The sequence below is a fragment of the Heliangelus exortis genome, chromosome 5 (genome assembly GCF_036169615.1).
Source record: "Heliangelus exortis chromosome 5, bHelExo1.hap1, whole genome shotgun sequence".
Classification (NCBI taxonomy): domain Eukaryota; kingdom Metazoa; phylum Chordata; class Aves; order Apodiformes; family Trochilidae; genus Heliangelus; species Heliangelus exortis.
This window is the reverse complement of record NC_092426.1, coordinates 39,297,261-39,324,385: the sequence shown is the minus strand read 5'-3', so window position 1 is coordinate 39,324,385 and position 27,125 is coordinate 39,297,261. Positions and strand designations below refer to the sequence as shown.

At 48.2% G+C, this 27,125-nt stretch overlaps 1 protein-coding gene across 19 annotated transcripts; it reads left to right on the top strand.

Moving 5' to 3' along the window:
* On the top strand, positions 1-27,125 carry ARHGAP1 (Rho GTPase activating protein 1). Of its 19 annotated transcripts, none has more exons than XM_071744843.1 (16): positions 9-80; positions 3,558-3,668; positions 5,231-5,412; positions 5,509-5,692; positions 6,427-6,519; positions 11,544-11,573; positions 17,844-17,931; positions 18,177-18,308; positions 18,780-18,866; positions 19,487-19,585; positions 20,307-20,414; positions 21,556-21,632; positions 22,030-22,107; positions 22,243-22,371; positions 22,548-22,651; positions 23,337-27,125. In XM_071744843.1, exons 4-16 carry the CDS (start codon positions 5,554-5,556, stop codon positions 23,514-23,516), a joined length of 1,344 nt encoding a protein of 447 aa, XP_071600944.1. In that variant the 5' UTR covers positions 9-80; positions 3,558-3,668; positions 5,231-5,412; positions 5,509-5,553; the 3' UTR covers positions 23,517-27,125. The 19 variants fall into 19 exon arrangements, with proteins under 19 accessions (XP_071600961.1, XP_071600956.1, XP_071600949.1 ...); XM_071744841.1 differs by having other exon boundaries at positions 38-123; XM_071744854.1 differs by lacking the exon at positions 11,544-11,573 and adding an exon at positions 3,208-3,346 and having other exon boundaries at positions 48-123.

Sequence of the window (27,125 nt, the reverse complement as noted above, 5' to 3'; positions counted from 1 at the left end):
CTTCCGGCGGGCGGCGGATGCTGCGGGTGCTGACAGACGGGCGGGCCGGGCCGGGCGGCGGCGGCAGGTACCGGCGGCAGGTACCGGCAATAGGTACCGGTAGTAGACGGGGCGTGGTGGCCGGTGAGCGCAGTGGGGCCCTTCGGGCGGCAACGGGGGCACGGCGGCCTTGTCCTGGGCTGCCGGGCGGGGCGGGGAGGAGGCCCGCCGGAGGGGCTGAAGCTGCACGGGAGGGCCTGAGCCCCCCGGCCGCCTTGCTCCGGTGCTGCCGGGATCGGCGAGGAGAGCCAGACTTGCCCGGGGGAGGATGTGAAGGATTTCTGAGGGAAAGGTTGGGCCCGGGTCCTTGCTGACCGTCCCGCCAGGAGGCGGCGGGAAGACCCCGTCTGGTAAAGGGCTGCGGGCGCCGCGGTCCCGGTACCAGGGCGGGGAGTGCGAGGGCTCGGAGGCCGCAGGGCTTGAGTCAGTTCTTTGGTGTTGGCAGTGTGGCCGGCTGCTGGGTTGGGAAAGCGGGGCCGGGACGGGCTCCAGCCCGTGCTGCTGCCGCCGCCTTGTCCCGTCCGTCCCCGGCGGTGGCACCGGGCGGTGTCAGAGCAGCGGCAGAGGCGGGGGTGACCAGCCCGGTGTCTGAGAGAGAGCAAGGGGCTGTTCAGTGTCCCTGCGTCATGCAGCTGGCACTTGGGGTTTTTTTTAACTGTGTAAAGAGTCTGTCGCTTGGATCGTGAAGTTGGCCCAGCCTAGAGGGAACGGGAGAGAGGTGGAGAGGAGGAGGGGAGGTGAAGGTCCCGAAGCCCTACGCGTGCTCCCGACCCCCCACAGGCTCCGCGCAGCCTCGGTGCTCGGTGCCGCGGCTCCCGGGGAGGAGGCTGAGCGCTGTGCTTCTGATCTCGGACCCTGCAGAGAAGCACTAAGAGGAGCTTGACTGCCAGCTGGGATGGATTTCCAGTGGACCTGGAGGTGTCCTGTCAGCAAAGGGTTTGGGGTGACACTGGGGAAGGAAGGATGCTCGTTTTAAAAGCTGCTACAGGAAGGAAGGGCCCGGGCAGTAGTGTTCTGTCCTGAGTTAGCTGGTCATGGTACACCAGACAGAGCAGGTCTGGCTCTTGACCCTTTGAATCTTCCAGAGTAGTTCTGGGGTAGTGATGCTCTTGGTGGTATCAAGCACTGTACTGTACCTGTGCTCAGCCCTGGGGAGGCCACACCTCGAGTCCTGTGTCCAGTTCTGGGCCCCTCAGCTCAGGAAGGAGATTGAGGTGCTGGAGCAGGTCCAGAGAAGAGCAAGGAGGCTGGGAAGGGATCCAGCACAAGTCCTGTGAGGAAGGGCTGAGGGAGCTGGGGGTGTTGAGGCTGGAGAAGAGGAGGCTCAGGGGAGACCTCATCACTCTCTCCAACTCCCTGAAAGGAGGTTGGAGCCAGGGGGGGGTTGGGCTCTTTTCCCAGGCAACTCTCAGCAAGACAAGAGGGCACAAGAGGTCTCAAGTTGTGCCAGGGGAGGTTTAGGTTGGACATTAGAAAGAATTTCTTTCTGGAGAGGGTGATCAGACACTGGAATGGGCTGCCCAGGGAAGGGGTGGATTCTCCATCCCTGGAGATATTTCAAAAGAGCCTGGATGTGGCACTCAGTGCCATGGGCTGGGAACTGCAGCGGGAGTGGATCAAGGGTTGGACTTGATGATCTCTGAGGTCCCTTCCAACTCAGCCCATTCTATGATTCTGTGATTCTATGATCATCAATCCTGATGAGAGGGAAGACGTGGTCTGGGTGTTCTCAGTGAGTTCTGGGGCTCATTCATGTGAGTGAGAACTTGGAAGGTCTGTTTGCTACTGAGTAACTGCTGGTTTTGTTTTTTGTTTGTTTTTCAACATGCTTGATTTTTAGACCATAACATCACAAAAATAATTCGGTCACCCCAGAAATGGGGTTCCTTTGGATCTGAGCATTGCTCGTTAGGCAGGCAGGGAAGAAGAAGCCACTTGGCTTTTGTAATTCTTTACTGTGTTTAAGTACTGGTCCAGGGTGTGGTGATACACGTGTGAATGTATTTTGATCTTTAGACTTGTGAATTAGGAGTACATCTCCAGGAAAATCAGGAAAAGGAACCTGCCAAGTAGGTGCAGCTTAGAAATAAATGGTGGTAAAACAGTGAAACTGGAACTGCAGATAAAAATTCTGTGTGCAGAGCAGCTACCAGGACTTCACAGATACAAGTGAACTGTCTTTTGGGGATAAATTTTGGTGAGATCTTGTATAAAGAGTCTCCAGCTTAAAATTTGGGTGAAAAATGTATTTGAAAGGACTGAGGTTTCTTTCCTTCAGCAGAACATGTTCTGCAGCACAGATCTATTATGAAGAAATTAAATTTTTATTAGACAACAGTTGTTCTGGCCAACCAGTGTAGGTGCAGAAAACATACTTAAATACTTGGAAAAAAGGAAAGAATCGTCTCTTTTAGAGCTTGGCAGGGAGTAAATGTTTCTCATGTCAAGTTCAGTTTTTAAATATTTGAGTGGGCTTTGTGCTTTTTAAATCTACGTACCCATTTTTTCTTGCATTATGATTGGCTACAGAAGGTGCATCCCTTCCATCTTGTCATGACATTTAGCTAAAAGAGGTGTGGTTCCTAAATTGTGTTGTATCTGGTGAAATGCTTTTTTTTAATCACCATTTCACCCTTGCCCTGGTACAGAATGGAGTTTCTGCTCAATTACACCTCCTGGTTACAGGTCAGTTTTGAAGACACTGGGAACAATCTCATGCAGCTGTATGGCCAGGAAGTAAAAGATCCCCAAGTTGTTTCTGATACCCTAACTCCAGGTCTCTGCTCAGTGACTTTTTAGTTCTGAGACATTTAGTTCTGAGACATTTAGTTCTGAGACAAATTAGACATTATTTTTTTAAACACTTCTGATGTGACCCTGTGCTATTTGTCTTCTGCACTCTTGGGGAAGGGCTGGGGAAAGTTCTGCAAAATTGTTCTGGAGCTACAGTCTGGTTCACCAGAAGGTCCTAAAATCTAAGAAATTTTCTGCTCTCCATCCTCCTCCCATTAATATTTATTTCTGCCTTGGAGCACTAACCTAGAGCCAAGGAATGGAGCAGCAAGCCTGGCTGTGAAAAGCACATAGGGCAGCTGGGGAGTCTGTTCTGTCTTTCCAATGAGCAAGGAAGGTTTTGGCAAGAGAAATATTCATTGGGCTCTCTTCCAGGATGTAACTGTAAGGATCCTACTAAAAACTTCTGCCACATGGTGCCACCGTAGCATTAATTTTTTATGCTTAAGGGGAAATCCCCCAGTACTGTCTGGTAACCAGCATTCTGCCTCTGATCAAGCACTGCAAGCTGGCTGTGGGGCCAAGTTATGAGCTGTGCAGGGACAAGTGAGGATGCTTGGTGTCTCACTGGCCCTGGGGCAGCACTGTCACTGCTCTGTGGGAAGCTTTGGATTTAGGACCTTGCTTTGGGGACACTTGCAGCAGGGCACCCTGCTCGTGAATCTCACATGGAAGGCATCTCAGTGACTGGCAGGAGCTGAACTTGAGTCCTCTGTCCCCACCAGGTTGAGGAAGTCCCTGGGAGCTGGGAATGCTGCCAGGCTGACCTGGGGGCCCATGGAAGCTTCTTCAGCTGGAGGTGGTGGGGTGCAGGGCTGCTGGTCTGCCCCAGCACAGTGAGGCACAGGAGTGGGTGCCTGGTGTGTTGCCATAGAAATGGGATCAGCTGCTAGGGGTGGGTACTCCTTGTCTCTTGGCTCTGTTGCTATGTGATTCCAGCATGAGCTCATGGTGTCAGGGAGCCTGAATTCTTGCTCCTTGTTCCTTGGAGAGCAGACACCATTCATAGTCCTCTGTGGAGGGCTTGGGTTTGGGTCTCCAGGTCTCTGCTTGGCTGGAGTGGTCAGACCCTGTGTGTTCTCTGCTGGTGATCTGCTGCCTGTGTGCTGCTCTTTCCTATTTCTGGAATCTAATTTAATTTGCTTAGCAATAGCTCCCTGCCTTTTCAGAGCCCCAGAGAGGTAAAACTTGGTTGTAAACTGGTAGCAGATACAAGAAGGCAGGAAGTAGTAAGTGTAGAGTGATCAAGACAGACAGGACAAACACTGAATATGCAATTCTCCCTGCTCACAAAATGCATGTTCCCACCCTTGGCCACAAGTGTTGCCCTAAGCCTTCCAGTGCTTGGTCTCTCACAGTTTTTATTCTTTGTGTCCACATCCAAGTAGCTGTTTCTTCATTTTCTCTGGATAAATGCACACATTTGAGCTCTAGGTATGGACGATGCAAAACTTTGTTGCCCCCCTCCATTCTGCAAAAGGAAACAGTTTACTGTGCATATAATCCTTCCACACAAAGGCGTTGTGCCTCCTCAGATCATCTTTGAGCCCTTTGCTCTCCTCATAATGCAAACCAAGCACAGGACAGTGTGGGAAACAGCATTACAGAGTTTCACTGATGCAGAGTGTCATTTTGTTTTGCTACAGTTCCTCTTGGCTTGCTGCCTGCTGGCCTCTGAATTACTGTCCCTGTGGTCTGTGTGAGCCATCCCCATCTACAGATTTATCCTTTCTAGTGTTTCCTTGTGTATTCCCAGGATTCTTACTCTAGAGCATAGCAGCTGTTTCCCTGGGGACCATCCCTAAGATCTGGTACCCCTAGGAGGTGCTGGATGCTAAGTGCAGTCCCCAGGTTGACCTGTTCTGCTCCAGGTGAAAGTGAGAAATATTTGCAAGCAACAGCATACACACAGCTGTCTGTTTCTTGGCCCCTCTTAATTCTTTGGTTGTCTCAGTACTGTGGCATGCTTGGTGGAAAATACTCATCTAAGCAATATAGCATCAAATTAAAGAGAGAATTCCTCCCTGCTGGCTGTCCTGTAGGAGGAAGGATTTGCTGGGTGATGCTGAAAAGAGGGAGTTGCATATGTATTGTTCTCCCTTGTCTGACCAGCTCAGCCTATGAAAGCCTGTGTTTTAAGAAGCAGTTCACTGTGTTCAGGTCCCAGCACACTGAAGCACCCACTTCAGTGCTACTGAGAGCTCTGGCTTATGGGTGGGAGGGGGGGGGTGATTCCCGGGAAAGCTTCCAGCACTGTATCCAACTGTGGAAACAGATGGGCTTTGTGCCAGTCCTTTGGAGGGAGGGGGAGCTAAGAGCTGGTACAGTGAGTGCATGAGCCAGGGGTTGGTGTAGCCTGTCACCTGCCTCAGTGTCCCTGCTGCTGCTTCTGTTTCAGGAGAGGAACTCCTCAGGACAGAGCTGTGGTGAAGCAGAGCCTGGCCGAGAGGGTTAATGCAGGCTCCTGGTGGCCTTTTTGGCCATTGCCACAAAACAATCTGACATATGTCCTGACATATGCCAGTGCTCCTGGCTTGGAGAAGGAGTTCCTGCCTGTGCTAAGGGGGAGGGGAAGTAAAGGTAAGGGAGGATTTGGGTAAAATCAGTGAGAAGAGGAAGAGCCTCTTTGGAGAGGTGAAGTTGTGATCTCTGTGTCTCACCTACCCATCTCTGCAGTCCTCATTCTAGACACTGCAAAATAAACTGCAATATTTGGGGACCATGGCTACAGACCCACTCTCAGAGCTTCAGGATGACCTAAACCTGGATGATACTAACCAGTCCCTCAGCCAGCTCAAACTGGCCTCCATAGATGATAAGAGCTGGCCAGCAGATGAAGCTCCTGCTTTTCTCAAATCAGGTAAGTATCCTTGTTTGGCTTCTGGGGTTTGGCCAAAAATCAGTTGTTTGTCTTGCAGCATTGTGGTCCTATCTCCATACACAGAGAGCCCCAGCTCCATTTGAAAGCTTTACAGGCACATCTTAATCTTGCACCACACCCAAGTGAATGAGTCCTGCCATTGAACAGCACCAAAAAGATCAGAGCCAACTGATAAAAATATTCTCTTCTCAGTCACAGGACTGAGGTTGGCTGCTCTTAGGTGCTGACAGTACAGATATGCTGTGAGTTCCTGCTTGTCCTCTATTTTGTTCTCTTGCAGGATAGTTTGCTCTTCCTGAGGGGAAGGGTCTGGAACTTTAATGTGGGGGGTGGGGCTGGGGTGTTGCTCTGAAATCCTGTGCTATGGACTGCTGCCCAAAAAGGTCAGGGAAATTTAGCACAGGGGATGAGATCAAGATCCTCCTGCTCCAAAGAGCCATGATGGTGCCCTTGGCACATGGGTTTTGATCTTTGTGAATGTTTGTGACACATCTAAATAGTCATTTTTAAAAGCTGTACAGTCTGAGGGACATGTGTGAACCTCATAGGATTGGCAGGTCTCTTCTAGAGACAAAGCTGTTCTCTCCCACTCAGAATTTCAGCACTGAGTTTCTGCATGTATTACTCCCCCCTGTTGAAGAGCCATTGTTTTTCACCCTCTGTCATGGTGCTTCAAATCACTTCTAATTGCTTGTTTCTTGTGTTTTGTACAGAGGACTCCAAAGGCTCCCCTGAGCCTGTCACTCACTTGCAGTGGGATGATCCTTACTATGATATTGCCAGGCACCACATCGTGGAAGTAGCAGGTAATGGTCTTGCCTTTTCTCCTTTGATGTCTTCACTGCTGGACTGAGGAATGGGCTTTCTAATGAAACTTTGGGGGCATCTGCTTTCCAGATTTTTTTTCCATCTGCATTCCCAGCCCAAGTGGGAATGACAGCTGGCATCAGAAAGAGAAGGAGCACTGAATTTCTTAAGTGTTGGTGGTACTGGTAATTTTCCATTAGCCTTGGTTAATCTTGGATTCCTTCTTGGCTCTTGCTGTCATGGTTGTATTGTTAGCTGAATTGTTTTAGATGTGAATTTTGACTGTATCCTCAGTACAAGTTATGTTTTTTGCATGATAATGCCACGGAAATTACCTAGACATGCAGTATAGCTGCAAGGTCCTCAGTTGACTGAGGAATCCACAGTAGGTCTGGCAGCTCTCTATAATATCTAAATTGTCCAGAGCTTATCATCCTGTACAGAAACAGCATTTGCAGAAATCTGAAATAGAGGGAATAGGCCCGTGTCCCACCCCAAGGAAAGACCTGAGCATTCAGGGTCACAGACATCTGGAATTTCTCTGTGAGATTGTCTTATCCATATACTAACCCTTGGTGATTTACTTCTGGGATCTCCATAAGAAAGAGTTTTGGGGGTAGTTTTTAGTGTGTTAAGTCTGAAGAAAGGGTAATCCCAGACTGTCTTGAATTTCTTGTTTATGGGCTTCTTCAGTCTGTTGAGACTTGATCACACTTCTCAGTTAACTACAGCCACCTCCTACCCCTTCTATTGCCATTTCTCTGCCCCTTGGTACCTGCCTCACATGTGAATTTCCTGCAGAGGGACAAGCTGGTGTCCTCCTGATTCAGAGTTGTTCTGCATCAGGGTTTGACCAGAGAGGGAAGTGTCTCAGACACCTGCCTTGCTAAGAGTTGTCCTGCCACTCTTTTCTGTTACATCCTTTTGGAAGCAAAGCTATAATGGCAAACTCAGACCAATGTTCTCCTCCGTGTCTCTGGCTGCTGAGGTTGGCAGCTGAGGTGTTCAGCATTTGGGCCTTATGTCTTGTAGACTTTGCCACAGGTGCTTTCATTTTTTGCACATGTGTTTCAACTGTCTTCTCTGTGGGGCTGGAGTTTTGGGACTGGGGTTTATAGAGATCTGCACCCTGGTCTCTATTGCTGAAGTTGGGAAGGGATAGATGTCTGGACTCCATTATTTTAGTGATAATGCATAGAATATTGGGAATCTGAATTGCAGAGGTAAGTGGTGTTTCTGGACTCTGGGAGCTGGGGAGTTAAATCATACTGTTGTTCACTTTGGGCAAAGCTTCAGAGGAGGTACTTAGCAGAGAGTTTAGATCAGAGACATTGATAAGACTGGAATGTCAGCCCAAACCTAGGATATACTTAGAGTGCTGCCTTCTGACCCTAAGCCCCAGTCTTTAGGTGGGATTTCTATTCCAAGGTGACATTATATTTATTTTTTTTTCCACAGGCTCCCTGAGTGGAGTGTCAGTCCAATGGAGGTGTGTCTCAGTGGCTGTTGGAAAGCAGCCATTTGACATGTTCTCTAGTGTAACAAATACAGAATTGTGTAACTTCCTGAAAGGATTTTGGAGTAGTGTGAAGGCTGACTGGGAGGTGTGCCTGCATTCTGAAAGAGATTTCTTTCCCATTTGTGGTTTAAATCTGAGTGAGCTCTGTGTCCCTGTTGTGTCTCTGTATAGTGCAGAAGCAGCTCAGAGAAGTTTCTGTTGTTGGCTGTTTCTGGGCATTCTTTACCAATAGTTGGTTCACGTGAAAGCCTCTGATGGTCCCCCTCACACACAGAGAATGTGGTGCAATGCCTTTTCTTGGCATCTGAAGGGCTAAAAGCACAGCTCTGGATAGTGAATTTGCTGCCATGGAGTTTTGAGACTTGCTGGTGTCTCATCTCCTAGAAGCAGGATTTATGAAGTTGATCAAAGGGGTCTTAGTTGTAATCTGGGCTCTGGTGGGTGAAGCTGTTCAGTTTTTGTGGTCAGTAATCAATAATGTTAACTGAGAATCAGAGTAATGTTCTCTGGGCTGTAGTTGGAGGCAAACAACTTGGGAAAATATGAAAAAATCCTATTAGAAGTAGCCTGGAGAATCAAAATCTCACAGGAGGATTAAAATGGAACTGTTTGGATCTGGCTCTGCTGACAGAGTTGTGCTTGTCAGCACCTTCTGGTGCAACGTACGCTTTGCATGCCGAGCCTGAAACAAAATAGCTCCACCCCAGCTCTCTTGTAAAGAGAATGGCAGCAGTTCAGGAGCAGTTTTATCTATTCTGCTGATTTATGAACTTTCTTTTCTGTGTTCTTCCCTGTTCTGCACTTCAGAGCAGAAAGCACGTGGCTGACACTGTTCTGCCTTCACTGAAATGTGTTCTGGGATGATGACACCATTTTGAGACAAAGATAGAAGGCTGGTTCCCAGTCCCTCCATGATCCCAGGGTTATCCTGTGTGGTCAGAAAAGTAATTGCTTCTTGTGGGATGGGTGCATAGTGTCAACCACTTATTAAAAGCCCAGTTTTGATGACAGAAATTGAGTGCATTCATTTTCTAGATGACCTGAATTTCTGATTCAGTTCAAGGCATGCTGGATTTACATACCCTGGGTATCTGGCCTAAAGAGGGAAAATAATATCGGAAAACACGCAGAGTTTGTTAGAAAAATAAGGTTTTTAAGTTTGTTTTTCATTTCAAAATAGTTCAGCAGTTTCATGGGGACTCTGCTTTGTGCCTTATGGTCTTGTCTCTCCTGGGGATTGGGATCTTCCAGGGAAGAGGCTGTCCATGGGGAAGGAGAAGACTGTCCTGTGCAGTGGTGTGTCACAGGAAGGTGGCAGCAAAAAGCATCCAGGCCACAGTTCCAAGGAAGTTCTGTGGCATTGTTATGAATTTGGAATATTTTAGTTTTGGGAAATCTTACTTTGATCCTGTGATTCAGTGCTTTTCTGAAGCAAAGAGGTGCCTATCCTTTCAGACCTGCCTTAAGGTTTCTGGAACGTTTTATGCAGGCTCTGGAGAGGTCTCTTCATGGTTGTGCTCTTTTGGATTCAGAGTTCCTCTTTTTTTTTTAAGCATTATAGCAGAAAAAATTCATCTTTGCATGTGGCCAGAAGTTGGCACAAATCACTTTTACAAAGCCTGGTTTTTTTTCTTGTTCACATCACATAGGGTTCAGAGGAAATGCAGACTTCTGGTTAAAGGCTGTTGAGGAACTATCCCAAATTTGTTACATTTTAAGAGTTTCTGCATCCTGCTGCTAATTCTTAGGTGGCAGAGGTGCTGCTTGCATCTCCTTTGGACTGGAGGCAGGCGGGGGTGGAATTTTAGCAGAGGAGGTAGCAGTGCCTACTGGAACCTGGGGCTGTGTGGGAAGAGCAGGGCTCTCAACTGCTCTCTGGCAAATGTTTTCCTTCCTTGTTCTTCTCTCCAGTCCAAAATACTGGTCTTGTCTTTGTGGTCAACATGCAAAACTGTAGCTAGGAAATGCATCCCTCAGCCTTCCCATTTCACACAAGAACTGAACTGCCTTTCTTCCTTTTGGGGTGAGAAAACCAAGGCTTAACATATGATTGGTGTATGAAGTGCTGCCTCACACCATCAAGGAGCAGTTTGCAGAGAAGGCAGGATAGTGGTGTGGCAAAACAAGGAGGAGAGCAGGGGAGGTACCTGCTGGGTGTCACTAGACTGAAAGTGCAGCTTCAACAGTGTGGGTTCTGTTGGTGAATCAGGTACCAAACCTACCTGAAAAACACTGAAGCTGGATGTTGGCTGCAGGTGCCAAAGTTGTAACTGGTGCTGATGATCATCACTGCTGGTGATTGATGTGGGGAGGTAGAATCAATCTTGGAGCACCAGTAGCTCTTGTCTTGCTGAGCAGGGAAACGTAAAAGTTGCAGAAAAAAACCTTGTGTTGAATGTATGTTGCAGTGTGGCTTTGGCTCATGGGCTCAGCAAGGGCCCCTGGTATCAACAGTCCTCTTCCCCTCCCTCTGGTACAGTATTATTGTTTGCTCTATGAGTACAGGGTGCCTGCATTTCTGCTGCTTTTGGATATAGTTTCTGGCTTGTTTGTTTTTTGTTTGCTTTTCCTTTGTAAGAGTATTTGTATCATTTGAATGATGAGTTGCTTCTGTAGAATTGGGCCCATCCAAAGCAAGCCCAGCTTCTGCACCATTTGGCTGACATAAGAGATCAAGGAAATGGAGAGTTTCTGAGGGATTCTAAAGTTTCTTAGGGAGACCAAGAGAATGGAGTGTTTCTAGAGCTCTGCTCTGCTCAGGCTCCTGTTGAGATGTGGTTCTCTTGAGCATATAGCAGTGGGAGTGATGCAAAGGGGCTGAGCATGGCAATAAATGCCTTCATGGACCTCTCCCTTCCCAGAGAAACCTTTTCTTCTTTTTCTAATTGGCAGGTTTGGGTGGTGGTTTGTTGTTTGGTTTTTTTTAATTTTTATTCAGAGAATACTAATTTTTCAAAAAGCTGTGGGTGTATTGAATATAAAATGCTCCCATCTTCAGCTTATTGGTGAAATTCAGCTTCTTGCAAAGCAGTCTGTTGGATGTGTTACTTTTATGGTATGATGCCATTCTCTTTGAAGAGAAGTTGTTCTAAAGGACTTTCACACTTCTGGAGCTGTTGAAAGACCCCTGATGTTCAGAATTAGTTGCATTTAACCCTTTTAAAAGTGGCAGTACTGCAGTTGCCATTTTGGTGGTAGGGGAGGTGTAAAGAAGGGCCAGAAATTTAACTGTGACTGTACAGAATTAGTTGCAAATTCAAGAAAGAGGTTCAGGAACCAGGGGTTGCTTTTGCCACCTCTCATGGTTAGATAAGGTTGCTTTGGAGAAGAGGATGGGGCAAAAGATGAAATAGAAGTAGCCTCAGAGCAACTGCTGCAAGACAGCAACTAAATACACCCCAGTGGCAATCTGATTATGCTCTGAGACTTTATTTATACTCACAATTACATTCTGGGAAAGAGTGCATAGCTTGGCTTGCTATAACTTTGTTTCTGTTCCTACAGACCAGGGTGCACTTGATGGGGCCCAACCAGGTAGGTAGATTTTTTGTGACACTAACATTTGGTACTGTAGATCATGGTATTACTTTAGCATGACTGTGGCTTGTAGCTGGACTGTCTCAGGGGAGCCCAAACTTTGCTCAGCCTTAGGCTGCACTGGAAACTTTCCAGGAGTCGAAAGGCTGCACAAAATTATTGTCTGAGGGTAGCACCTCTGCCTCAGGCACAGCAGAATCACCTGAGCCAAATTTGGCATGTGGGCTTTACTTTTAGGCACTTTGGGGCTCTTGGGTCTCAGTGTAAAACCTGTTCCTCTTCTGTCGTGGTGGTGGCCTGCTTGGACTAGTTCAGTTGGAGCTCAGATTTAACCTCTTTGTTACGTGGGCTTTGGAAGTTGGTCCTAGGATTGCTTCCTATTACCTGGTGTGATCTCCTGCTGTGCTCCAGTGCTAAGCAGCTGGCCCTTGTACTGGATTCTCCAGCTGACAGCAACTGTTCTCTATTTCTTCTCCATTTGGCTGCAGAGATGCTGTGTTTTGGTAACTGGTTCCTCATTTTAGCCTGAAGCTGTGCTAGGCTGCTCTGTGCTTGCTGAGCATTTGTTAATGCTCTCTGGACTTCAGTCCCAAGCCTGAAGAATTGGACTGCTGGTGCTTTGACACTTGCAAATGTAGATGAAAAGTAGTTTTGGTGTGAAGTTCTTTTGAACAGCAGACTCAGACCTTCCCCTGGGAATGCTGATCCTCACTGCCTCATTGCATGGGCTCTTCTACCCCGTTTGCCACACTCTGAGGCACCCTCCCATTTTGCATTCTTTTATCTCACCCTCCAGTGTATTTTATATCAGAGCAGTAGACACTTGGTAAATAAGGATTTATGATCCTGGCAGTGTTTGGATATTGCGAATGTCTATGTGGAAGAGGTCATGTATAAAAATACCTTCTACTTTGAGGTCCTTACTTTCTTTTCCTGAGGGGCTAAATCAATTTTGTAATTAAACAGGCAGCTAAAATCTGCCACACTTGAACACTGCCCAGCTGTGTCATAAGCTTAGCAGAAACCTGGAATTTCATTAGAGGAGTTTTTTACTGACAGTTGTACTGATAAACTTCCTAAGCTTTGTGAAACTTGTGAAGTAGTGTTCCAGAATCATGTGGTGGTGTCCTCTTCTTGACCCTGAAGTCTGTTACCTTTACTGTCTTAATAATATTTATTTTGGTGGCAATTTTTATCTGTCTGCCTTCTCTTGGTGTCAAAGTACCAAGATTTTTTCTTGAATTTTTCATCAAGGTGGGCCCTCAATCGAGGGTACCTGATGAAGGTAGGAATGAACAGAGTCCCTGGACAGCAATTATGCTGCCAGTGAGCAATGTGACACCCTCCAGCCATGGCAGGAAAGCTGATGGATATATTTCAGAAATACCAAGAAATACATAGCAGGATTTGCAAGTCCAGGTGTTTTCCATGTTTGCTGTACAGAACCATTTAATACAGAGTCCTGTCTCAGGACAGGAGTGCTGCCTGGATATGAATTTCTACCCTTGATACATTTGTATTGCTGCAGGTTTTGATCTGAAACATAAGCCTTGGTATCTGAATTTCAGCCCTTGTAGAAGTATGGTCCTGCACTGGTGGCTTGGAACCACAGCAGTGATGCTGCTTGCCTGTTGTCTCAGCAGTGCACTGAATCACTGAATCATCTGGGTTGGAAGGGACCTCTGAGATCATCAAGTCCAACCCTTGATCCACTCCCGCTGCAGTTCCCAGCCCATGGCACTGAGTGCCACATCCAGGCTCTTTTGAAATATCTCCAGGGATGGAGAATCCACCCCTTCCCTGGGCAGCCCATTCCAATGTCTGATCACCCTCTCCAGAAAGAAATTCTTTCTAATGTCCAACCTAAACCTCCCCTGGCACAACTCGAGACCTCTTGTGCCCTCTTGTCTTGCTGAGAGTTGCCTGGGAAAAGAGCCCAACCCCCCCCTGGCTCCAACCTCCTTTCAGGGAGTTGGAGAGAGTGATGAGGTCTCCCCTGAGCCTCCTCTTCTCCAGCCTCAACACCCCCAGCTCCCTCAGCCCTTCCTCACAGCACTTGTGCTGGATCCCTTCCCAGCCTCCTTGCTCTTCTCTGGACCTGCTCCAGCACCTCAATCTCCTTCCTGAGCTGAGGGGCCCAGAACTGGACACAGGACTCAAGCTGTGGCCTCCCCAGGGCTGAGCACAGGGGCAGAATCCCTTCCCTGGACCTGCTGGCCACGCTGTTCCTGAGCCAGCCCAGGATGCCATTGGCCTTCTTGGCCACCTGGGCACACTGCTGGCTCCTCTTCAGCTTCCTGGCAATCCAGACTCCCAGGTCCCTTTCTGCCACTCTGTGCCCAGCCTGGAGCTCCCCATGGGGTTGTTGTGTTGAACCTCATCCCATTGGAATCAGCCCAACTCTCCAGTCTGTCCAGGTCCCTCTGCAGAGCCCTCCTGCCTTCCAGCTGATCCACACTCCCCCCAGCTTGGTGTCATCTGCAAATTTGCTAATTGTGGACTCAATCCCCTCATCTAAATCATCAGTGAAGATATTAAACAGCACTGGGCCCAGCACTGATCCCTGGGGGACACCAATTGGATCAGCACCGTTCAGCACCACTTTCTGGTGGCCTCCAGCCAGTTCCTAACCCAGCACAGATGCTCCTGTCCAAGCTGTGGGCTGACAGCTTTTTCAGGAGAATGCTATGGGAGATGGTGTCAAAGGCCTTGCTGAAGTCCAGGTAGACACTGGAAATGCTGCTTTTTGGGTGAGAAGAAAAACTGAGCCTTAGAAGCAAAGTAACAGTGTTCAGGAGAATTAGCATGTCCAGCAGTGCACAGGTTAATATCTCTTTAGATGAACAGCTGTCTTGACTGAAGAGGCTTCACATACTGGCTACTCTCTTGCTCCTTGTTAAAAAAAAAAATTAAATATCTGAATTTATGCCATAGGGAAGTAGCTTAATTCCGTTGAAAATATTTTGTGTGTGAACTTGCTCACAAAGTTGTGGACATTGTTGGGGTGCTCTGTGAGTACTCATGGTATATAATTGCTTTTTTATTGGCTTGCTGTTACCTACTGAGCATTCCTCGAGTGGGAGAAGTAGGAGACAATCTCTGAGGCTGAGTGATTCCTTCGTGGTCTGTAGTTGTGTGCAGTGGAAACTTTGGCTATTTGGAATTGCAAACAAGGGGTGAAGACCTAGATACATGAGATTAATATTGCAAACAGGAAAGCAAACAGTTACAAGGGAGGGTGCATCTGGGAAAGATCAAATGTGGTAAGAATCTGTTGGGTAAGACAGAGAGAGGCCACTGCTCCGACTGCCAAGAATGCATGGAATGGGCCTTAGGTTCTTGTTGATAAATTAGAACAACTTATTGGTCATCTTTGATGCTGAAATTTGAATTTTGTCATGTCTGGAGGAACCAGACAGATCTGATAGATATCAGGTGAAAACAAAGTCTGCAGTGGGTTGGTTTGAAGGTGTCTGTGTTGGCAGGCTGAGCTCAGTGTGATGAAACTGGAGTGAAACCCACAACTCAGTAATGAACGTGCTGGTTCCTGTGTAGGCCTCATGCATAGATTCATTTTATTTTGGAAGGCAAAATGGGCCACTCCTTTATCAGTCATTCAGCTGACTAAAGATTATCTTTTGGTGTGCTTGGCCCTGGTAGTTTTCTTGGGGAAATATGCATCTCCTGTTTGGCAGAATCATGGATTGTCCATTTTTTCCTTTACCAGGGATCCCAGACCTTTTTACCAAGGCTATTTAAGGAACATGATTCTAGACTTTGTGTAGGCCTTTTCCATAGGCTTTCTTGTCACTCCAGAGGAAGGTGGTTAAGCTATGTGCTGCCTGACTTGTGACTTGCCAGGCCTGGAAATCAGTGCCCAGAAGCCTGAGCTGACTTGTGTGGCCACCTACAACATCCCATGAACGTGGTGCTGTACTGCAGCTCTTCACAGCCAGGGCCTTGATCAAGCTTGCAGTCTGCTTCTGGCCCTCTGGTGTGAAATGCAGCCTCCCAGTTAACTGAAGATAGAACCTATTCTGACTTTAGCACAGAGCTATGATCTGTAAAGATCTTTAGCCTTGCTGATTGTTCTCTTTCATCACTAGAAAGCTCAACAGAATCTCCAGTGCTGCCATCTTCTTGCAGACAGGACCCTTTGTCCTCCAGGTGGAGACATCTGAGTGGCTGAAGACCACTGGGAATAGTCACAATATGCCACATTCCCTGCCTGGGACCTTGTAGCCTTCACCTTTGTTTTACAGATAGCTTATTTGTCTTAGACCCAGCCCTAAAATCTCATGGTAAGCTACCAAGAAACTCTGGGCTAGGCAGAGAATGGGCTACCGTGGGATATGCAATGTGGTTTTGTTGCCTGGCTGTGACTGTACCTGATTGTTCCAGAAGAGCCTTGCATCTCCTCTCTCCCATGCATTCTGGGTCCTGTGTCCTTCCTAACTGCCCCTTACCAATGCATGTATGTGTCAGTGTGATGGGCTGTGCTACCCCTTCTTGGTCTGTACCTCAGTGCTGCCTCAGTGTCCCTAGCTTTTGTAGAGGTTCTGGCTTGTGTGCATCAGTAAATTCTGTCTCTCTTGTTGGCTGGTGAGTGACTTGGAAGTGGGACTTGAGAGGAAAAAAAATCTAAGTGAACAAATAGCAAGAGAATCTGTTCTTCTGGCCAGGATGGGGGTAAAAGGGTTAGTGGCACCTTGCTGTGACAGCTGGTGTGGGAGAGTTCCCTGGCTGCCTTTGCAGCACCAAGTGGCCATCTGTGACTACCAGGCAGTGTTCCTGGAAACCTTGGGTTTGCTGTTCCAGGGTTCAGTTTAAGATCTCAGCTGCAAGTGTAACCAGGTGGTAGTTGAGGGCTGGAGCCCACACAAGGTGAGAAAATGGCTGCATGTGACTGTTGTACATTAGTGTAGGGAAAAGGATGTATTTCAAGAGGAATGATTTATTGCAGGGCTGTCCTGCATAAGTAGCAGTCCTGCTGCTTTTCTGTGCTGTGGTCTGTACAGGGTGTTTATGCAGAGGGGAAAGGAGGGTATTGTTGATTGTAACCTCAGTAATCCCACTGCTCCAAGCTTCTTCCTGACAAGAAAAAATACATCTTGGGGCAGGGTGAGTAGCAAGAAAGATGGGAAGACTTTAACCCATCACACTAAAGGAACTATTTCATTATCGCTGGGTACTGACAAGTCATCCTTAGGGAAATGGAGTGGGTGTTTTGTCTGGGAGAGAAGCATTTTACCTCAAACTACCTATGCCCAAAGGATTTGTGATGTGGTTCTTACTTACCTCTCAGTCCCCCAGCATATCTGCTAAGCTTGGCCATCCCCCTCTGCTGCTTGGGTTTCATTTATGCAGCAGACAGCTCTGCTGGCAGAAGTCCACTCAGGTATGAAGACTTGATTTGGGGAAAACGTGGGCCTGCTGTCTCTCAAGCCTCAGGTGGTGTCTGGGAGTGTCTTCCTTCTTTATGGATTATTTATCTCCTGTGTCATGGGGACGGTTTTCTGCTGAGCTTTTTGCATAGACTCCTTTGTCATGCTGCCCTCTGAACCTCTTCTCAGCTCAACCTGGAAAAATAGCTCTGTGTATGGAAAATCTAGGAAGCAGTGAACAGCTTGTTTTGCAGTCTCCCTGGAGAATCCAGCAGCCCTGCTTAGTTCATCTATAGAAGAGACTTATGATGATGCTTGCTTCTCATCTCTGGGATGTGGCTGGGACTGCCTCTTTTTTTCTAGGAAAGTCTTGGTTTCCAGGGTATTAAATGGTTTTTGGGGTTTTTTTTGTGTGCAGGAATAAGTTTCAGGTGAAGCAAGAAACAAATGCACCAGACCACAGGTCTGGGACTGTGTACAGAATGAAAGGAGTGAACGGAAGGTGGAATGAGCACCAGGAGCAGTGCCCTGGCAGCACTGCAGGATTAATGCTCCAAGTACTCTGCTCTGTCCTTGAGGACTCCATCCCTACGTGTCTCAAGGCATCCTGGCTCCCAATCTTTCCTCTTCTTTCAGGGCTGGAGCATGGGCTCTGTTCTCCACTTGGATTGCTGACTTGCCAGGCCCTTGGTGTTCAGGGTGGTGCTTCCACACTAGGCCCGTGGTAACTAACTCTGTTGAAAATCAGGTTTAGCTTTGCTGGTGGCTGTGTCAGTCCAGACTTGGGCCTTGTAACAGTGGCTTCCCACTCCATCTACCCTTTGCTGCCAAAACCACAACATAGTCCTTAAACTCCCTGTAATCTCTGGCATTTCATTTGCAGGGGATGACAAATATGGAAGGAAAGTAATTTTGTTCAGTGCCTGCCGGATGCCCCCAAGTCACCAGCTTGATCATGTGAAACTGCTGGGGTGAGTAGTTTCTTGCTTAGGAGGCTGCTGTTAACTTCTTAAGCTTGATATAATTCCCAGGTTCTGGAGTCCTGGGATCAGATCTATCTGCAGTAGCTTCATTAGCTGGACATGTCCTCCCAAAGTGCTCATCTCCATTGCTGGGGATGGAAATCCTCTGTTATGGTGGACAAAAATGAGTCCTAAAGAGAGGAAGAGTCTCTCTGTAGCAGAGCATGAAGTGAGTTCAGCAGTTTTTTTCTCAGGTACCTTAAATTCACACTGGACCAGTATGTGGAGAGTGATTACACACTGGTGTACCTGCACCATGGCCTGACCAGTGAGAACAAACCATCCCTGAGCTGGCTGCGGGATGCCTACAGGGAATTTGATCGCAAGTGAGTAAGGCTGCAGCAAGCAAGGACATAACATCATGGCACAGATAAGCTTCACCAGGCCCTCTGTGTAGCTTGGTGATCATAATTTACTACAGCTTATTTCTGCTGCTTGTGGGAGTGGGTGGTTGTTTAATGCAGGCTGAATCATAGGATAAACAGCTCCATCTGTTGTTGCATCCTTTAAGCCAAAAGGTGAGCAGCAAAACCAGGATCCCATGCAAGCCTGTCACCCCCATGTCAGCTTCCTGGTGAGGCTGTTCACTGCTTCTTGGATAATCTTGGAATACAGTAGAGCATACCCTTAGGCTGCTGTGTGGCCTGACACAGCTATGAATCGTGGGAGAGCAGAGGCTGTGGGGGTCTGGGAGTGCTGAGGCTCAGAACGGAGCACCTGGGTTGCATTAATCTTGTTGGGAAGGTTGGTTCCTTTAAGTAAAGTGCAGCTCATCCTTACTTAGCTTCTCTTGGCAGGTACAAGAAGAACATCAAAGCTTTGTATATTGTACACCCAACCATGTTTATCAAGACCCTGCTGATTCTCTTCAAGCCTCTGATCAGGTAGGAAGCACTGCAAGGGGCTCACCCACATTGTCAGAATGCAGGGGAATAATGGGGCATTCTCCATGGGGTGCAAGATGAGCCCAGGCTGCCTGGACCACCCTGGAGTCTCTCACCATATATTATCTTCTCCTCTTTCTGAATCCAGACATATTCATACATAAGTACTATTTTGGGAACATAAAGAGATTGCAATTCTGTGCTGCTCTCTTGCTGTCAGACCACATTGAAGTGTTGCTGGCTCTGCTAATAATGGAAGTGAGAGCATCAACCCAAGTTATATTTAATTCATTGTATTGTTGCTGAAATCCTAACTCTGTAAAATACTTGGAAACAGAACTTTCTCCAGTGTACTGCAGAATTTAGGAAGGAGAAACCCAGTGTTTTAGGGAGCCTGCTGTTGCTAGGGCTTCTAATGTGACTTGGAAAACCTTTGCATCTCCTGGAGAAATACATGGAATTGAAGAGCTATGTGGATGGCATCTCTGCTGCTCAGCCATACCTGCCCCTTTTCCCCATTGATGTCTTTTTCAGACCCCTGCTCTCTTTGCCAGTAAGTTGTTCATTCTGATACTGGATTTCCTGATTCCTCACATAATTATTTCTTTCTTGTTTTTCAGCTTTAAGTTTGGAAGAAAAATTTTTTATGTGAACTTCCTTAGTGAGCTGGAGGAGTACGTGAAGCTGGAACAGTTGGGGATCCCAAGCCAAGTGCTGAAGTGAGAATACTGCTTGTCTCCTGTTTGCTTAGGGCAATTTTCTGGAGAAATGGCAATGGAGAGGGGAATTTTCTGGAGAAATGGCAAGGGGAGGGAGAGATTGTGCCACCTGAGCAATGGTTTTGGAGGGAGTGCTGACAAATTGCCTGAAGACTATTGTTTCTCTTCGTGCTCCTTCCTGTGTGTCCTTGGTGCCAGTTCCCAGTTCTGGCCTTGAGTTAAAATCCTCCTCCAGTGGAGCACCACTCCCAGCTCACCCCTCAGGGCTTTCTACAGGCTGCTGACCCTAACCCTGACCTGGTGCATCTGGCAATCTGCTTTGCTAAGTCTGCACAGTTCAGCAGAGTCCCAGCTCTGTGGGACTTCCCTGAGTCACCACAAACTCTCTCCCACCAGACTGATTCCCTCTCCCTATGATTCACACATGCATGCAACCATCTCATCACAACCAGTGAGGTCCTGGCCTCCTGCCTATGCTGCCTGTCATCCTCAACCACTCCAGTCCCTGATTCCAGGTGGATATTCCTTTCTCCCTGCTTTTTTTTTTTCTGGTAAGCAGATGTTTGTTCTTGATGCTTCTGCGCTCCGGAGCTGTTTTTGTGTAGGTGGAATCAAATGTGCTTGGCTGGAGCTGTTACCAGTGAGTGTAAAGTGGTGCAGTACTGGGTACGTGCTCTTTCTGGGAGGCTGAGTGGCTTTTTACAAGTCTGTTTTGCCACAGATATGATGAATATCTGAGATCCCTCCAGAAACCTTCACAAGTGCCCCAGAAGTCAACACCCCCACGCCCACCACTGCCAAACCAACAGTTTGGAGTCTCTCTTCAGCAGTGAGTATCTCTGGATTCTGTTGGGTTTGCTCTGACTTGCTTGATATGGGGTTACTGCATTTATAACTGAGCAGCAGCAAAAGTGGCTGTAAAACTTCTTTCAGTGCAGAATTCCTACAAAGCTTTAATGATTCTGAGGAACTCTGCACTCATGTCCAGATCTGTCCTGATTCAGTTCAGTTACACCCTCTTGATTCCCAGCTGGATTGTATGTAAATTAGGATGAGATTGTTTCTTCAGCTAAGGGTCACTAAGGGAGGAGAAAAATAAGGGCCATGGAGATGGCTTTATGCCACTAGAAACTTCATTTAAGCAAAAGAATTCTGTAGGAGGCTGGTGGAAGATGACCTTAGGGCTAGGCTGCCTTGATTGAGTAGTGCTGCAGATCTGTTTCTTAGTTTTTTCCATATTTTAAATTCTATTTTAAAAGCACTTCTGTTTAGTCTTGTGCTGAATCCTACCCCCTGTTCTTGCATGATGACACAAATACAGGCACTGGCAAGGGCAGTGATACTGACTGAGTGTTGAAGGTATTTTAGAGTCTGATTTTGCCTCCCTGGGGAATGGGGAGGAGCCAGTACTGTGAGGCCAAACAGATGCTCTGAAGCAATCTGGGAACAGATTCCCCAGCTTCAACACACATTTCCAAATGTAACCCCCATGGTGCTGTGTGCCTGAACACCTTGGCCTCACAGGGTCTTCCCTGACAGCCACTGGGTTGAGATACCCTCTCTCACAGGAGGCAGTAGTGGACAAAGTTACCCCATCTACATTTCTCTTGTGTGATTTTCTTTCTTCTGTTGCTCCTATGGGGAAGGAAAAAGAAAGTTTAAGCCTCTTCACCTGATTCATAACTAGCAGGCTTCCCATCTGGGAGCTCCTTTGCCCTGCCATCTAAGGCTGTGCTTTTTATGGAAGATAAAGGAATATTCCTGTGGTGTAGTAATGAGCCCATATTTGCTCTGGTGAAGGATGTAGTGTAGTGGGTGAGGAGGGGAGAAGTCTAGAGTAATGGCTGAAGCAGTGACTGGGATAGCAAGATCCTGTATAGTAGAGCTTGTGTGTGCAGCTTCAAGAACTCAGAGGCTGATTGCAGGGCAGGGTGGACCATTCATTTGTCACCTTTTCTTTCTTCCCACAGACTTAGGGAGAAGAGCCCTGATCAATCTCCTGTTCCTCTGGTGGTCAGAGACACCATTGCTCATTTGCAGGAACATGGTAAGTGTTCAGGGAAAGCTGAAGGCTCTCTTATTTCCATGTCAGAAGCCTCTCCTACATCTGTGTTCCCATCCAGAATGTGGTAAGATGCAGAAGAGCAGCAGTGTAGAATAGGGTGTAAAGGCCTAAATTAGGTGAGTTAGCCTTCAGGAGAGATTGAGCAGGGCTTAGGAAACCTCTTTTTCTTACATTTGCCCATAGTCACACTGGTGTAAGAGTAGTAAAATGCTCCTTGTATCCTTTGCCTGGTAATGGAAGCAGAAAAAATTGGCATACTCCAAAAACCATACTTGTTGATATCTGAGTGCCCCACAGCACAGATTCATGATTGTTAAGATCAGCATTTTTAGACACTCTCATGCCTGACCTTGCTCCTCTACCTGCTCTCACTTCACAGCTCTTGCTACAGAGGGGATTTTCCGGAGGTCAGCAAACACACAGGTTGTCAGGGAAGTCCAGCAAAAATACAACATGGGTAAGTGCCCAAACTCAAACGAGATCCTCTCATTCCCTAACTGCTATTGTCCAGCTGGAATTGTGTCGCATCCTTTGTCTGGAGGAGGGCCTGCTGTGGTCCAGTGATCACTGAGTCTCTGCTCTGATTTCTCAGGTGTGCCTGTAGATTTCCAGCAGTATGATGATGTCCACCTCCCTGCTGTGATTCTCAAGACCTTCTTGAGAGAGTTGCCTGAGCCTCTCCTCACTTTTGATCTCTACAGCCACGTTGTCAACTTCCAGAGTGAGTTGTAACAACAGTGTGCTACTCCCTGAATGCTGCACTGGCCAAGGGCAAAGATGTCATCAGAGGGGGGCAGTCCTGCTTGGGGTACCCTGAGACTGCAAACAGGGATTTCATCAGGGTGGGTGCTGAGGATTCCTCATGGAGCTGCTTGTTCTGTCTCTCTGGGTTTTCAGGTGTGGAGGAGGTGAATCGTGTGGATGTTGTTCGCAAAACACTCCAGACTCTGCCAGAAGAAAACTACCAAGTGCTCCATTTGCTGACAGCCTTCCTGGTGCAGGTGAGCTGCTCCAGAGGTGGGCAGTTGTGTTCAAGTTCAGTTGCCAGGATCTTGAGTCAAGGTTTTGACTGCCTGGTCTCTCTTTTCTTTCCAGAGGAATTGAGTTTCAAGCTAGGAAGCAGCCTTTCTTTACTTAGTGTTGTTGTTACATAAAGATCAAGAATGATCATGATGAGCTGGCCTATGCAGTTGCTTCTTAGAGCACTAAGAGGTGCAGGCAGGCATTAAGCCTGTGTGGAAGGCTGAGAGCTCTCCAGGGTGACTGTACAACTGCAGAATACCTGAATAGAAGATTAGACTAGAAGAGGGGTCTCAGATCCACCACACTGAACTATCTGCAGCCACTGCAAGGCTCTTATTGCAAGAGGGAAGATAATTTAGTTTTGAATGGTGATTGGACAGTAGAGATGTTGGCTGACAGCACTCTTGGGCCTGCTGTTAAGATACAAGCACTCTTGGGCCTGGTGGCTAAGCCATAGTGGCAGATGGCAAGATGTTGCTCCTCATCTCCTAAATGCTGGATATCATCTGTGTTTCCCCCAGCCATCTTCTGGCACTGGGTCTCTGGCTTCTGCCCTCCCAGATTTACCCTTGGGAGTCCATCAGGTCTGGCTTTGGTGAGGGTGGAGGGCAGCTGCTCTGCTGTTCTGGGGGGTTCACAACGCTCTGTTTTCTTCTCACACAGGTCTCTGCTCAAAGTGACAAAAACAAGATGACAAACACCAACCTGGCAGTTGTGTTTGGCCCAAATCTGCTGTGGGCCAAAGATGTAGCCATCACCCTTAAAGCCATCAACCCCATCAATACCTTTACCAAGTTCCTGCTCGACCACCAGAAGGAGCTCTTTGAGGATGTGGAGGCCTGAACCCAGGTCAGCTCACACCAGCACACTGTGCCCACCTTCCCATCTTCTTTCCCACCTTGTCTTGGAGCTGTGAGCAAGCTGTCTCCAGTGCAAAGGGACCATTGATCCTCTGGGTGATGAGCAGAGTGAGGGCTGTGGAGATAGTGGAGAAGGTGTGTAAATTAATGAGCAAGAGACCTGCTGCTCTGGATGGGAAGGGGAACTGTTCTCCCAGCTGCTGGGAGTGGAGCCCTAACCTACCTGTCAGTCTGTGCAGCTCCTCCAGGGCTCATCACCACCCTGCCACTCTATCAGATGGCCTGACTTCCTTTCTTCCTTCCCCACATGCAGTTTTTCTGCCCTCCTGGTCCCTTCCTCAGCAAAGATCTTTTTTGTTTAAGCTCCCAACAGCCCCAGCTCAACCCTCCCCTCCCATCCCTTGCTTCAGCTGGGCTGTCTGGGCTAGGGCAGGTTTGCTGGGTTTTGTGGCAGGGATGTTCTTGCTGCAAGGGCCATCAAGTGCATCCTGAATGTGCATCCTGCCTTTCCCCAGTGGCACCTGAAGCAGCAGGGAAGGGAGCCAGGCAGCCCTTGTGCTTCAGGGAGCAGCCTGTCCTGCACTTGCAAATGCCAAAATGCCACTCCAGACACCATGCTTGTGGCAGCAAGTGAAGGACAGGCTCACAGCACGTGGGTTCTCTCACCTGCCAGACTCCAACACAAGGGAGCTGAATTCAGCCCTAACCCTGTGGGGTCACCCACTTGAGATACTATTCAGTGTTTCCTGAGGTGCAGTGGGTGAGGTGCCTCCTGCAGTTACTCAGGTTCAGTATGTTTGTCATTCCAGCAGCATTTCCAAGACCTGGATGTGGGTGGGGGGCTGGCTGGGGTCCCTTGAAGCTGGTGAACCTGAATGCAGGGAGCACTGAAGATCTCTGCCTTTACCTGTGGCAGCAGCACCAAACCTCCTCCTCTTTGTCAGGCACATGTATCTGTGCTGGCTGGCACAGACCACCTTGGGTAGTCGTCTTTTGGAGCAGAACTTTCTCCAGCACAATGTAACATGGCCTTGAGGGAAGGCCTAGGCACTCGGGCTAACCCTCACCCTGGAGTGCACCAGGCCTGGACCATAAATTTCTGCCCAGGTGCTGAGCACTCACGTGCCAAAGCTGTGAAGGAACAGCCACTCCATCATGCCAAGGGCCCTTGCCCTGTCTCCTCAGTTCATACCTTAATTCTGTCCTGCCATGAAAGCCTGGTCAGGTGCATCCTGGGTGCTGTGGGCAGAGCTGGAGAGATGGGATTCTCTGGAAGGCAGGCTCGGAGTGGGGTGGGGCTGGCACCTTCCCAAAGCAGCTGCTATGCTGTTAGGGCATTACTGTTGGGTTTGGGTTGCAGCATTCCCCTTACCTGAGCTGAAACAGGTCCCTCTCCTGGCCTGGGCCCAGCAGGGTGTTAGGAGAGAACCTGTAGCCTTATTTCACTGCTGTGTTGTATCTTTGTTTCTTGTACCCTGCATGCCTAGGCCAGTCCTCCTTGCTGCATCTGGCCACAAGGACAAATCTTTTGGACCAAGCAGAACTAATCTTTAGGAAGCTACTGGATGCTAAATACAACTTTTTTTTTTTTTCACAATTATTTTAGCCTGCCTTTAAGCACTGACCAAAAGTCTGTGCCTTAGTTGTGATCAAAATGTGTGACCTCTGCTGCAGGTATTAAGGAAACTGCTCATTTTGCCAAGCTGTAGAATGGGGATGGGTGTGGAGGTGGGCAGCTCTGTGGGGCTGTACAGCTCCAGCCAGATGGCACAGAGGAGGCATCACCAACACGTGGGTGGAACAGCCAGCAACAACCTGAGCATTACTGAGGCTGGAGCTAGAGGTGGTGTAGGAAAGGGCTTGTTCTGATCCCCACTAGATACTAGGGGACTTTGGCCCCATGGAGGCTACAGTGCTCCTTAATCTCCCTCTTCCAAGAGCAGGGAGTCTTCCCTGTTTGGCCAGGATAATTCACAGCAGCAGAGAAATGTTTTGGATGTAGAGATACTTGGCTTGCAATTCACCTGTGATCTCTGCTAAAGTTAGCAGGGCTGATGTGCTGTGGAGGAGTTAATCTCCTGGCATGGACAGGGGAGAGAGGTGTATTTGCCCCATTGTTTGTGGGAAGAACCCAGGCTTTCTGGACAGCCTGGGAGCATCCGTGCAGCCCCTCTTTTCCTGGGACACCCTGCTCTAGATAGTCCTCAGTGTGGGAGGAGACTCCATGGTCTGACTGTATCTGCAGCCTGGCCTTGCTTTTATCACTTACATACTGCCCCTAGGGCAACAGCAAATCCAGCTCCCTTCTCCTGGGACAAACAAGGCCAGGGGCTGCAGCTTGGATGGCTAAAGAGGTGCCTGAGGTGCCTGTATGCTGGGGCATGACCTCCTTGGAGAGGTCCAACCCTGTATGGACCTTCTGCAAGGAAAATTCCCTGCCCAGTTGCTAGAGGAACAGCATCTAGCTCCTCTCCAGGGGGATTGCTGCAAGTGCCTGGTCTGGCTGGAGAGTCTGGTGGGTGGGTGCTTCTTTTTTATTTTTTCCCCCACTTTGTCTTTTTTTTTCTTTCTTCCTTTCTTTTTTTTCTTTCTTTTTTTTTTTTTTTTTTTTCTTTTTTTTTAGTGAATTCTTGAAAATTGTTTCCTTTTTTAGCAAAATGGAGCCTGGTGCATCCCCTGCAGGCAGGGATAAAAGCCTGCTCCAGTTAGTGCCTGCGGGGAGCAGATTTGGAGGGTGTTCAGGAAGCTGCTACTGCTCGTGGTGGGAAAGTGCTTGCAAATCCTGGAAGGGACCCAGTGTAAATATCCCCTTTCCTCTGCTGCTCCTCATGCCGAGCTGCCAGGGGCCCTGGAGCTGCACAGGGCTTCTGCAGTCTGCTCTCCTGGATGCCTTGTATTCCCTATATATCCCTCCTGTGACCTGGGCAAGGAACTGGCCTGGGCCTGTCTGTGGCCACCAGAACCTGCATCTGCCAAGCCCAGGGGGTTCAGTCCCCTCCTTGCCTGCTCAGCTTCCTTACAGGGCTGGGCTGACTTTCTCTTCCCAGGTATCTGATGAGGGGGCTTGGTCTTTGTCCTTTGTTTTCTCCTTGCTGTAGAGCTGCCTAAGGGTCTCCTTCCTGGCTTATCTTTCAGGTTAGCTATTTAGCCATTATTTCTCTCTCGGGGGGTACTTGTTCTATACTTCAAACCTCTGTTTTTTAGAACCCAGACCATTCCCCACTAAGCCTTCTGCTGTCTTAATCGCCTCTGATCACTCCCTGGCCAAGCTGGGTATTGACACCGGAACTTTTGGGTGGTGCAGGGGGGCTGGGACATCTCGGATGCCCTGTGGCAATGTTTGCTAATTTGAGAGAGAGCCGAGGGTTCGTTTGGTTCCTGTTTCCTCCTAAACGCACGGGGGCTCCTGTGCAAAAATTTTTGGCTTTGCTTTTGTTGCTGGTGTTCCCTGCCCTTCTTTTGTGTTGTTGCTGATTGTTGTAGGGTTGGGGTTTTCACGGTTCACTCTGCTTATTTCCTTCTAATCTGCACCAACCTTGTATTTCACAGTTTGCACTTTTTGTATTTCAATAAAAATCAAAATGTAATCCCA

Coding starts and splice junctions, on each gene's coding strand:
- ARHGAP1 (XM_071744848.1), top strand. CDS start 5,554: ATGGCTACAGACCCACTCTCAGAGCTTCAGGATGACCTAAACCTGGAT. Junction 19,586..20,306: donor ATCCCAAGCCAAGTGCTGAA/GTGAGAATACTG, acceptor GTTTTGCCACAG/ATATGATGAATATCTGAGAT. Junction 22,372..22,547: donor CCACGTTGTCAACTTCCAGA/GTGAGTTGTAAC, acceptor CTGGGTTTTCAG/GTGTGGAGGAGGTGAATCGT.